The 13719-nt window shown below is 36.9% G+C and overlaps 1 protein-coding gene across 1 annotated transcript; it reads left to right on the top strand.

Moving 5' to 3' along the window:
- The first annotated feature begins 317 nt into the window (after window positions 1–317).
- Window positions 318–5150, top strand: LOC124174075 (cuticle protein 38-like). Its single transcript, XM_046553210.1, has 3 exons — window positions 318–423; window positions 2552–2919; window positions 5012–5150. The coding sequence occupies exons 1-2, from the start codon at window positions 412–414 to the stop codon at window positions 2879–2881; spliced, it is 342 nt and encodes a 113-aa protein (XP_046409166.1). The 5' UTR covers window positions 318–411; the 3' UTR covers window positions 2882–2919; window positions 5012–5150.
- The last annotated feature ends 8569 nt before the right edge of the window (window positions 5151–13719 follow it).

Raw genomic sequence — 13719 nt, 5'->3', positions numbered from 1 at the left:
GCCACACTTGAGAACCTCTCCCACCTCACCGTCAGGGAAGCCTTTACGGTGGTCTCCTACCCCTGTGTGACCAGCAAATGTCAACGATACAACGGCAAGGGCATAATTATGCCCCAAAAGAGAAAGGTAGGAAATGGAAGGATGAGGAGGGACAAAAGGAGGGGTGAGGTGGCGTCCGGGGTGGGGTCAGGCGTCGGTCGGGGGCGCTATATGCGAGAGTTTGATGGTGCAGAGAAGGGGTGTGGCCCCGAACGAAGGATAAAGGAGAGGAGTGAGTGGGAGGGGTGGAGCGGAAGGTGGGCTTGCCGCAGATTCGACGGCAAAGGCGTATATAAAGAGCGCGGATCCCAAGCACAAGTATCAATTCGCTTTACCTCGCAGAGACAGAAGCACAACCAACCCACAATCACCATGCAATTCTTGGTAAGTCTCCGAGTGTGGAGTTCCATTGTTCCACTTCACGTCTCCATCACGGCCCCTCGGAAATAGGGAACGCTCTTAAGGCGACTGCAAAAACAGTTACTAGATTTCATCACAAAATACTCCCAGCATTGTCCGAAAATCTTTAGCAAAGTATCGATACACTTTTAAGGATTTCACTTTTAATATATTTTCTACTCCTTCAATAGATAGAACATTCAAGCAACTCCTCTGTAAATTTGAACATAATATTTTGTTTTAATCAATTTTAAACGCTTTTGCAATTTTTGCTGCAAGTATTACATGGATTTTCTTGTACAGTGATTTCGTTTAACGAATAATAATATAGAACGATTCTCGAGTAAAGGAATTCTATTTTTTCCAAAGGAGAAAATTGAATTATCTCATAATCTCTTAAAGATAAAAAATAAGGCATTAAAATATAATCCTGATTTTCAGAGCAAGAAAATTCCTTTGGATTTTAGTTTAACTCCGAATTAAAATAGCTCTTTTTACAGTCATGGCAGGTCTGCCAGAGAATTAACCGAAAATCACTAACCCCTGACCCAAAGAATACAAACCCCTTGAAACATTTGATCAGACGTGTGACTTCGAGGATAAAAGTAAAGTCTTAATAACTATTTGATTATAAAATAAGTTGATATTAACGGTTATAAGAAAAACGCATTCCTCATTCGCCACAGCTTACTCACACTGGTCGCCACTCGATCTTTCAGTCTTTATTTTAAGTCAATTTTTCAGGTCTTTAGCAAATTATTTTAACGGTAAATTTGAGGGTGAATGAAAATATTGCATCATTTGAAAAAAAAAATTATTGAGAGGAATTAATTTTCGACATATTTTTATTAATTATTTCAACATTATATTTTGTAGAGGTGTGGGTAGAAGGAAATAACTTTATTTTGACTTTACAAGATGCTTATTACTTCCGTATGCTCTATACTTTAAGTAATTAGCGAAACGTCATGCCTTCAATGCATTAGCCATTTTTTTAGTAGAACCAAAATCAATATTCCAAGTCCTGGGAGCCAATACCGGTTACTAGAAATGGTTTCCCATCAGTACGGAGCAAAAACTTTTACCGCTGATATCTTCGCTCGACTTTCTATGTTATTCAATTCACACACCCCTCCTTGTTCCAGCGAGAAACCTTATTTCCCATCTAAAGAGTCATATTCATCTAAAGCCTGTTCTTACTTCTGCATAATTTCAGAGAGTTGGATACACTTCAAATTAAATAGTAAAAGTAAACTCAAGTTTCCATGAAGAGCAGTTTAGCTGTTTTTCTCAGGGGATTGGCAAGAAAACGTTCAGTCATTATAAAGTAATTTTTGGAGATTCAACAAAGATTTACTAAACCACTGATCATTTAATACCATAGTGCATCACTGATATCATTCACTCTATTGTTTTCCCCATCAACCTACTCTACCATGAGGGAAATGAAGATCGTTTTCATTACGAGCGGTTGGAACCGTAATCAGACTTCGTGTTAGAAATGTTTCACTCCGAGGACATACTACTACAAGGGCTCATCTTGTACTCGGAATGAAAATATTCAAACACAACCAATTTCAATCACATGGCCAACCTCTCTTGATCAACAACCCTCAGTAAAAACCGATCGCAATATTCCTATCAGTGTCAAGTTCAATCCCCCAGGGAATGTTAACCTCCTAGACGGATAAACACTATTTATGGAAAATTTTCCGGAAATATCGATTTGTTTTTAATTTTATGTCTTAATTATTCGTGTTAGGTATGCCTTGCCGCCCTTGTGGTCGTGGCTTCAGCCGGATATGCCCCAATTGTCCAATACTTGTTTTATTTTTCACATCAATATTTACCATATTCAATTACAGCAGTCCTAAAGCGAAATAGAGATTATTTCTACCTCATAACAATACGCTACAGAGTCTAGTCAGAGTCTAGTCTACAAGTCTTCAGAGGTCTAGTCTTTTTACTCAGCACCCTCATAAATGCCTACAAGATAATCTCGTCAAGCACAACCCCCCTGAGAATGCTATCCACCTATACATATGTCTTAACCCTATTTACTGAAAATTGTCGGGAAATATCCATTTGTTTTTAATTGTACTTCTCCTATTAGGTCTGCCTTGCCGCCCTCGTGGCCGTGGCTTCTGCCGGATACGCCCCCATTGCCCACGCTGGATACGGCATCGGCTATGCCGCACCCGCCATCCACGCCGTTCCCGCCGTCGCTAAGGTCGCCGCACCCGTCGCCACCTCCTACGCCAACTACAACTCCCTCCACGTCGGACAGCACGTCGTCGCCGCACCCGCCGTCCACGCCGCACCCGTCGTCCACGCCGCTCCCGTAGTCCACGCCGCTCCCGCCGTCGCCGCCATCCACGCCGCACCCGCCTACGGCTACGGACACGGTTTCGGTTACGGACACGGATTCGGCTACCACGGTTAAGAAGTGTGAAGAAGAAAAAGTCTCCGGACGATTGGGAGGTACGTTACTCACTCATCAAAGACCAGCCATTCCACATTGCATTTCGATGCTCGATATCCATATGTAATAATATTCTTAATATTAAGGAGATGGGTTCGCGATTCCGTGATTCAAAACAAATACTTTTCGGTATTTTAATAAAAAAAAAACTTTTTTGTTATCATGGACGACTTTCATCAAAATTAAAAGCTTAGAGGACATCCTTTAAGAGAAATTACAGTACAGAGAAAGCGGATAATTCAATCACATTTTTAAATTAACAAATTTTACTGCTATTTGAGCCAACCCTAGCGCTATTCTCAAATAATACACAAGATTTCACTTTTTTTTAACGCTCATTTGCTTATAACTCAAAACGCAGTCTAGTAATGAGCCTATATTTTACTTTTATCCGATTCTCATAATGTGAAGAACATGACATAGCATCGTATACTTTAGTGTACTCAAAGTATCACATAGGAACACAAATAAGAATTTACATTTAAAATAAAATTTCTATAAAATACATCACGAAAAGTTTATTTCTCTGTAAGTATCAGTCCATAAGGTAAAATCAGTGTAGCATATTTTGAAAATCAAATAACATTGACATCGATATCGTTCTGGAAACAACCTCCTTAATCGTGACGCTAAGAACTCGCAGCCTCACAAAACAATTGATCATTTTATGGAAAAATAAATACTCGGACAACATATAAAAAAATACAATAGACTTTCCACAGTTTTGAGAGTTATTTTCTTTGCCTTTCTCCGAATCTGTCCGCATCTCCGGACAATATTTCCCCAACGCTCTAGTTGATGTCCTCTAGTCCATTGAAGTGATGGTGAATGAAAATTACGAAGACCCGAAAAGCAAGTCTCCTCTACATTTATAGGAGACTTCTCTATACGTTACTGCATTTTAAATGGATCATCCAGAGAGAAAAGCAATTTTCTTTATCTTACAAAAAAGGAGTTTCTCTGTGTGTTAGCCAAGAAATCCCCGAGTATGAAAATTCTTTTAAGATAGCAATCCCTTCATGGCCAGTTACCTCGCTGGAATTATAATTAATTGGATTTCCCTTCACATTTTTGGTTGGTTCACGCATCACTTCCTTTACATCGCTAGGTAATCTAAGCTTGTAACATTTAAGAAAACTCCCAGTAACTGTCCGATAGTTACATAAAAAGTACATTCCCCTACATTCCTTCCTAAATCGGTTATAATTTATGCACCAAAGTCATTAATTCAAACTCATATTAAAAACGATCGTAACATTTTCTACATGTCCCACCGTATTGGATTATTCCAGGTTGGATTCGGAATAATGGCAATAACTTCACGATATTTATTGTCCACTTATATTTCTTTATCCTAATAGCCAATACGTAGCCGATTAGTACAAATTATAACGTAAACAAATTTCATTCATTTACTTTTTAAGTTGAAAATCACAGCAATGCGCAACTTCATACCTTTTAAGTCCCGAATTCTTTTTAAATGAACTATAAATGTTTTCATTCAAATACCTCATATGAATATATCCGTTAAATTAGTTCAAACCTAATTTTTGACAATATTTATATCATTTTTACTATTTCCTGGTTCATAAAATCTTCATTCAATATCGTCTTCTCGATATTTCTTTACAATTGAGCTTGCATTTGTAATAATACCGTAAAATGGTAATAAATCCCTAAAAATAATACAATATACTTTAATGAAACAAAAGTCCCATTTTAACCATTTGTTTACCAATATTCAAGAATTATGAATTATAGATAAATTAATTTATAGCAATATTACAAGATGCTCCTGAATTAACCAGCTTATGTGTAACCTCTCAATCAATCTCATAATCAATTATTCTTCATGAAATTTGAGCACACGAAACATTTTATGGCTGAAAATATTTTTAAGGAAAGATAATGTTGAAGGTGCATTTCTAATACGTTAGGGAGTCATTTTAAAAATTTAGATACGGACATAAATCATAAAGTAAACAAGTCTGAAAATTGAGCCAAAACTTTCCATACAACGGTTAGGCATTCTCTTTTTAATAGAAAATAAATATGACAGCTGATAAAATTTATTTTTCTACTTTCTTACAGGGAAGGTCATCATTCTCCTCCATCGCAATACCAACTACACTCAACGAGGACAAAACCTCATTTAACTTATGTATTTCGGCCTTAAATTATCAACAATGTTCAGCCCACGTGTAAATAAAACCAACCGTCAAACAGTTAATAATTTTTTTTTATTTCAACCACTTTAACCTTTACTGAAATAAGTCTACTTATAAATGTGTCCAATGGAATTCTTCATTGACAAGGATGCGGAATCCTCTGAAAGGGTTCTACCAAAAGTTTATCGCAGATTACCTACACAACGATATCTACTGAAACTTGTAGCAAAAAAGCTGTGCTCCATTCCCTTCATTGTCTTGAAGTATTAGCGTTTCAACGTGTAACAGAACGATAGCTTTTAAATACCTTTATGTATCCAGACTGAAAAATTAGCATTCAATTCAAGAAATCTATTTAAGAAAAACAGCTGTTTGCCCTATATCCTCGAGTAATATTGCGTTTAAATCGCAGTTTGGCCACGTAAATTATTAAATATCAAACGGCCAATTAAATACAGCAAAGGAAGTTTCCATTTCTTTCAAGCAGGATAAGCAGGTAAATTATTTCTTGACGAGCTTACCCAGTTCTAGAATCAAAATGTAAGCATCGTCCCCACTTCATAGGTCACGACATAAAACCGAGATAACCCAAAGCTCATTTAAATAAATCTGAAATATAGGATGCATTCTAATCCTGAAAGAATACCAGAATACCTACTTGACACTTAAATTCCACTCGTTATTGCTTCACGTAGCTTTCCGAGGAAATAACCTCTTTCTTTTTTCTCCTTATTTATAATCACTTAGCTAAGACAAAAATACTATTATCATTACTGATCTCATTTGGGAGTAATCTATGAGAGCAAAAGCTTTCCAGCATATTGATCTATTCCAACAAATATCATAACTAAATAAATTAATCAAAATATTCGACCCAGCATCAGAAAGTAATATGGGTGCCTCATTTCAATATGTGTATCTCCTGAACCACATGGTACGCTAAATACACGCAAATTTAACTACTTTGTATTCAATTCAGAAAAAAAAGAGTATTTAAACAAGAAATTGATCGGTTAAGCCTGAAAATTTCTCACGCATAGAGAACCTGGGTACGGATAATTTTTTTCAGTTAAATGTAATCAAAATTCATTCACTGAAAGATAAGTAATAATGCTAACTAACTCACTAAATAACAAAACATTTTAACCAAAGTTAAACTGTTTTTCATTTGAAAGTGACGCGCACCCATAAAATATCGATAAATTCGATATTTTTAACACACGTAATACGCTGAAATCATAAGGAAATATTCCATGCCCATAACCTTATACATACAGTTTTCAAGGCCGCCAGAGGTGGATTGAAGGTGGTGAAACGCATGCGATAAAATACGTAAATCTGTCAATCCATTCCAAACATAAAAGAACTTATCAATTAAAAGCTCGCCAATTATACTCATGTAACTTTAAAATAAGTTTTCTAGTCATTTATCAGGGAATGAAGATAAATAATTACTGACTTTCCACGGCAAATACATATCGGGGTTTATAAAGGTATGTATTCGACATAAATCACAATCCTATAAAACGATCTAAAAAATAGATAAACGTACTTCTAGGAATCAAAATTCATGAGAGAGACTCTTTCGACGAATCCATGCTCGATATAATAACGGTTCATAGTTTTTATGGGCTGCCTCTAGTTTACGTAACTCTCCCTTTTAAAGGGAAGTCATTATGCTGAGACACATTACGGTTGCAAAACACATGACCCCTATGCAGCCATTTTGCAAGACCTAAGAACACAAAAACACCCACACCTAAGCCATGGGAACAGCCTCGATCCAATTACAGCTGCGATACAATTTTTTATCGGCCCTTCACCACAACCGTTCCTTAAATATCTCCTCCTCTACGAGAACTCCCTGCCTCTGACTTCCGCCCGTGCCGCAGAATTGATTTCAGAATTGTAGGTAAAAATAAGAACCTACTGAAAATAATTCTAACCATTCAAAGCCAGGTTGGCACTGAACACAAGAGGTATTAACAAATAAAAACTATATGCGGTTTATGATCAAGCTACAAATTTCCGATAATTTCAATCATTACTGTGTATAGCAGACTTTCCATTGCAAACCCAGACGATATTTCCCTGAAACATAAAAAATAAACCACAGCTCCTTCAATTGAGTCTCAAAAATTTGAACTTTAGAGAGACACACTACTGGGAACCTAAATTCACGAGAGACTCTACTGTATAGTACGATATACAGCTTCCTAATGACTTCAATTTTGGGAAAAACTTGAGCCAAATTAATTCTTTCGAGCCTTTTTCCCAATTTTAGCGGCTAGAACTACAAACACATAAGATATATGCACCATCCAATGTGTTTCCCAAAAGTCAATCGCTAAAACATCGGAATAAATGACGCTTGTGGCCCGATGAAAATACGAATTAACTTCCTTAATGCTATACACCGTGTAAGTCTCAGAGCATTCTTCATATTCATTGTGACTCTGCAGCCCTTAATTCCGATTTGAACCCTATCAAATAGGCTAATACTATTGACATCGCTCATATATGTCATTAAAGTAGAGTTTTCCGAGAGAAACAACATGAGGAAGTTCTCTTTACCGAAAATATTTTACGGCGCGCTGGTGTAGTCTAGAAAAAAACTGGACGTGACAAACTGGTTCTCCTCAAGATGGCAAGTGAAACGAAACGAAAATATTTCGTTTCGATCCGGAGGGAAACAAAAATACGAGGCCTAGGTTTAGTTTCGTTCCTGAACGAAATTAAAATCATCAAGGAGCTCAGTTTCGACCAGGGACGAAACTTAACTCCCAGGAATGAAACTAAATAAAACGGAACTCCGCTGCTCACAGTTAAGTTACGATCCCAGAGTGGAGGGTGGTAAGACGGAATAGTTTCGACCCATTACGTTTGACATATGTGCAGAGAGGTTACAACATTGAGCTTAAAAATCGAATGGCCAGTGTGCGTTCCCGTTCTCCTGTTAGTGGTAAAATGAGTGCCCCATGCATTTGATGTAGGTAGGCCGAGACTGTACTTCATTCAACCATATTTCCTTCTCGGTGTGTGGGTCGAAACTAAACCGTTCGAAGGTGAAGCACGTGGTCCCTCCGGTGCGAAATATTATCTGCGTTTCGTTTCGTCCCAGAGTTTTACTTTAGTTTCGACCCTAAGTAGTTTTGACTCCATTTCTTTCCGACCCTGAGTTTAGCTCCCGCGGGCTTAAATCCATTTCTTTTCGTTCCTACATTTCGCTCCCGGGAACGAAACTATTGAAATTTTACTGGTTATGACTTTCGTTTAGTTTCTGTTGCCATCCCTGGTTCTCCCTCAAACTGCTATGGGACGCCGCGTCGTCCGCCACGCCCGAGCATTTCATCCACGCGGATCCGACTGCATCCCAAATAGATGAGTGGACCGAGTACTGATGATATGCATTCTTTCACTGTGGGACCTGTTTCACTGTTTCCAGTCTCCTGGTTGTTTCCCTATTTTTCTCACTTCTGGTAAAATCAACGCCATTTCACGCCTAAGATCAAGTTAATTTAATTCCAACATTTTAATGAAATGAACTAGGATTTTCAAGGGATGCTCAAATAGAGGATATCTTACCTATTTACACATGATGTACGGATTTCTGCAGGAGAATTACGGGATAGTAGAGCAAAATTACCGCGAGATATTAGGAATCTGTTGGTGATCGAGGGGTACACTAGTTTTGATGAAATAATTGACTTCATTGATACCAATACAGATGCAGTGTAGTGTCCTAGTTTTTCTGCATAGAAAAATAATTGAATTAAACTTTAACTTGAATTCTAGGGTGTCAATTCCATTGCACACTTGTATTTCTTAGTAACCCTTTCCTTCGTTTTAAATGAAATTTATATACATACTTAATTGTATTCTATCCCAATGAATCCACACAAATGAAAAATAATTACAGGTAAAGTTACTTCAAGTCATCTAAATAATCGCATACTGAAATAAGGAATTTTAATTGGATGTTTGTATAATGCCTTGCGACGCAATTATCGCCTATGTCTTTAAGATATGAATTTCGGCTATTTTTTGCGATTTCTGCACACTGGCTGACGCGTCGTGAAGACTTCTGAAAAATAGGGAAGGAAAATCTCGCGCCGTCGATGAGCTACCGCTAGCGTCATTTGAAAATTAATTTTACGGGAAAAAACTGAACCCATCCCCTATGAATAACAAAATATGCATAATTTTTCTCTGAATACAGCAGTTCTACAAACTGAAAATAAATTAAGGAATCGAAGGTATTTCCTTTTCACTTTTCAATGCAATGGCCTAATTCATTAAGTCATCACTGTCTGCATGCAAATGTCCACAGAGAAAACACTTTCCAATGCTGGGACTCCGCTGCGAATAATAAAATCATCATATGCAAAAAAGTTTCCCCTAGGCGGTACCACACTTTAACCTGAGGTGGATTACGGTCAAGAGACCTTTTGGAATGACCGCAAAAACTCTTTCTACGGCGAAAAAAAACATCTGTTTCCTTAACGAAGGGAGAATAATTTTAATTGCGTTCACTTTTATTAGGAAATTAGTTTGACATCGAAGGACGTAAAACTCGATTTAAAAATATACTTTCATTCCTTCTTTAACAATACAGACACATTTGGAAATCTGGTGCGGCGAGTGGAAAACAAATCAGTCCCTTCTGGTATTGCACCTGTAAGACGCGGCTACCTTGTTGATACCCGTAGAGCCAAATAAATATTTCAGACGAAATAAGACTTTGCATTTTCTATAAAAAAAACTAATTGAGAACTTTTCCGTTAATTTTACTGTTTACGCAACAGGTAAAAGTAACAAACAACTTGTTTGAAGTTTTAATAGTGCTATTAAATGAATCTTTCGATACATACATATTTAGAAAAAGAAGAAAATCCAAAGACTGCCATAGCCACCATAAGCGCACCAAATTCAATTCGAAACAGATCCGTTTTACATTATTCCACGTAAAAATGTCAATTCTCAAAACTTAACGGATATATTCTGGCTTAAATTCACTATTTAATAACTTATATTCAATTACGAGGCAGTGAAATCACCTTTAGAGTATTGCTGTAAACTCTCTCTACGGGAGTTTAAAATAGTTTGAAAAAATAATAAAGATGAAAGGTATTAATTTAATCTATAAATCACTGGAAAAAGTTACCAGATAGATAATAACCAGCACTTTTAAAATACAAAAATCTCATAGAAACCATTTTCTTAATAGGAAATATGACCATCAGTAGAATACAAAATGACCAATTAAATCTTCACCTTTCCTCTGGATACCTCTTAAGTAAATAAAAAATAACAAATCCTGCTGGTATATCCATTTTTAACTTTCTAATACACTTGCACATTCGGAACCCTACGAAATTAATGACCGGAAAAGCCATGAAATATGTAATAAACCTTGAATAAAAAGTTACAACTCATATTAAAATATAAAAGGAGGATAACGATGGTAGGGCCAAGAGACCTAATAATGGGTTTCGGAAAACCCATTATTATAGTCAGGAGCTAAGACAACAAATGGCCTTACATGGATTCATGAATGTCGGATAGAGTATTATTCTAAATGCTATCATTCAAATTTTCTTTAATTAGGCAATCTCACCTCAGACGCGCATAAAAATATAATTACTACGCCTGAGAGACTTGAACTTGACTGAGAAACAAATGCTATTGTAGCTGTAACGTTACGATTGTCAAATTCATGTTTTACGATTGGTAAATTCGGTTCCACGGTTTGCCGCGTAAAACTTACCAATTTATATTCCTATTCAAATATATTCATCCTCTTTCAGATTTTGTAAGTATATTCTAATTCCTTCTCTTGATTTGTGATTTAATTTCCTGATCTGAAAATATTCCTTTTAAATACATGTATCAGCCCTATTTTCTATGCATTCCCAAACGCTGTACTAAGGCATACTTCAATAGGGTAGTTTCCTTCATCAAAGAAAACGAAAGTCATTGATTGTGATTCGTTACCCACCATTACTGTGTTCATAATATACAAATTATTTCGTTTTAGAAATACCGGTTTAGACGAATGGCAATGGTCCATTTTTATCCTCATTTGAAAAGGGCCAGATTGGCGCCCATGCGATACCACTCCACGTGACGTCACAGAGACCTAGTTTCTATACGAGAAGATAGGAGTTATACGTCGTCTGAGGTTACCAATGCATGCATGAGGCGCAGAGCTCAGGGAAACATGTCTTAATAATCACTTATTAAAACTGGCTAAGGTCGGAAAGTTTTCTTCATTTGATAAGGTATTAATAATCCTTATTTAAGCCAAGCGCTACCAGCCAGCAGGGTACTCAGCTACCCGCTAGCAGCCTGCGTCGTATCAGCGCTCAACTCGCCTCAAGGTCACCTCACAAGGCGGCAGTGGGAACCAGAAATATGTCACACGGAGAGATTTCCCGACATTCATACTTACGCGTCGCGTTTTCGCGCGCTAGAAAATTTTCACTTTTCATTTAATCGCGAAAAATAGATATCGTCATTTAAAAATCTAAAAGCGTGAAATACGTACTCCAGGAGTAATAATCTTTCGATTTAGTCAATAAAAAAATAATAGGAAACCACCCTATTTACGCATACACGTCATCATCAAAAGGAAGACTACTATTCACCGTTTAAAAATAAGAGCATTAAACTAAAAACTCTCATTTTTAAAACAACATAGTGTGAGCACAAAAAGGCTGGTGCTAATCAAATACGTGAGGAAAATTGACTGTGCCTTCAATCACATTGAACCAAATTAAAACTGAAAATAATAGTCTTTTATGCTAAATGAGCGGCAGCATAACAGCCTCAACCTTTCTTGCGATAATTAGCAGTAAGTGCTTTTACACTTTGCCCAACTGAATGCCTTTCAAGCCGGTTCATTCACATTTTAAAACATTCACTGCGCGACACAACAGGAAATGCTTGACTGCACATAAATAGGGCACGAAAGGGAACATGACGGATTGACAAATCAGTTCCAGCGAGTTGCCCACTTATAGACGGACTGAAAATATTATTTCTATACAAAATATATTTATCTAGGATCAGTAAAAAATTTAACATAGGCAGGTAACTTTAAAATCACATTAGCTACTCTTTATCTTACAATTAAATAATAAATACATTTTATGTCATATACCGTCTTGTCATGCTGAATATTTGCAAGCAAGGGATTCAACCTTTTGCCAGTTTATCACCAGGTGATAAAAATCAACGTCCTCCGAAGTATCTCCAGAATTTTAACGATTTGATAATATTAAAAGTAAACCTAAGGAAAACTACAACACATTCTTTCAGTATCATCATTTTCACCCTACGGCCCAGAGAGGAAAAAAGCCACTATTACAACTTGGCAGAGATTTGTATTATTGATTTCCTACAAAGCGATCCGAATCGCAAATTAAATTTTCACGCAATATGGTCCAAAATGATGAATGATGTGTACGCAGTTTACCTAGCCCAATAGGAGCTAAATTGAACCCGTACAACATTTGGCCATGTGGTTGTGCGGACCAAGCAATCAACGGCTTTTAATAATTATTCCTTTATCGCCCAACTTATTAAATTCTGACGTGCTTAGGGAAAAGTGTGTTATTTTTTGTCTCTTTTTATTCGCTTTTTATTCAGAAATGAAAGTCAAATTCCACCCGCGGAAAGATATTCACGCAAAAATAACACACTTTCTTCCGTTTCGTTATACTACTCTATCTCTTATTATACTTCAGCAATTTTGAATAGTATAGGTTTCGTTATTCCTTCTTTGGCTTTTTAAACTTTTATTAGCTACTGGCAGGCCACTCGGCGTTGCTCGGAAAGGATAGTACCCAGAGAAGTGGGAAACTCGGACCTTGGAATTCATGATCACACGGCAGAATATTTAGGCAAAGAAAGAAAGCAGGCATGATGGTGATATACATAAGTAGCAGCAAACAATGGTAAAAAACAATTTCTGTATACCGTGCACGGGATGAGCATACACCCCGCTCCACAATATTGATCGTTATGTGGGTCCGTGCGTGCGTAGACCAAAAACATCGTGTGAACGCATACACTAGTAAAACGGTTTGCACCGAGAGGATTAACAGTTAAGTGTAGAATCCTTTGAGTTATGTTTTCCCTCTGAGCGTGTTAAGAGGTGTGCCTACCTGGCAAGATTTCCAACCACAGAGGTTGTATAACGTGAGGTAACAAACGGTAATGAGAAATCGACGCAAAGGACGCGTCGGACACTACCAAAAGTAGCACTACGGGCTTTGGGAGCATGAGATTCACCTATTTACTATCTTTGGTTGCAATTCGTGCAAATCCGTTTGGAAATGCATTGTGGACAGATAACCAGACATCCTCTTTTTCTTTTTTTAATTTGAGTTTATTTATGCATTGCTAATACAGTTCATTTAGTCAAATTTTCATTATATAAGCCGTGAAACGATTCGTTATTTCCGTCGATTTGAGCAGGAAAGTTTCTTTTTGGAAAAATAAAACTTTTCACTATACCGAACTGAACAACATCTATAAATGAAAACCAGACATCCACTTTTTCTCTTTTTAATTTGAGTTTATTTATGCATTGCTAATACAGTTCATTTAGTCAAATTTTCATTATAT

Source organism: Ischnura elegans, chromosome 2 (assembly GCF_921293095.1).
Source record: "Ischnura elegans chromosome 2, ioIscEleg1.1, whole genome shotgun sequence".
NCBI lineage: Eukaryota > Metazoa > Arthropoda > Insecta > Odonata > Coenagrionidae > Ischnura > Ischnura elegans.
The sequence above is the reverse complement of the archived record's forward strand: the minus strand, read 5'-3'. Positions and strand labels throughout refer to the sequence as shown.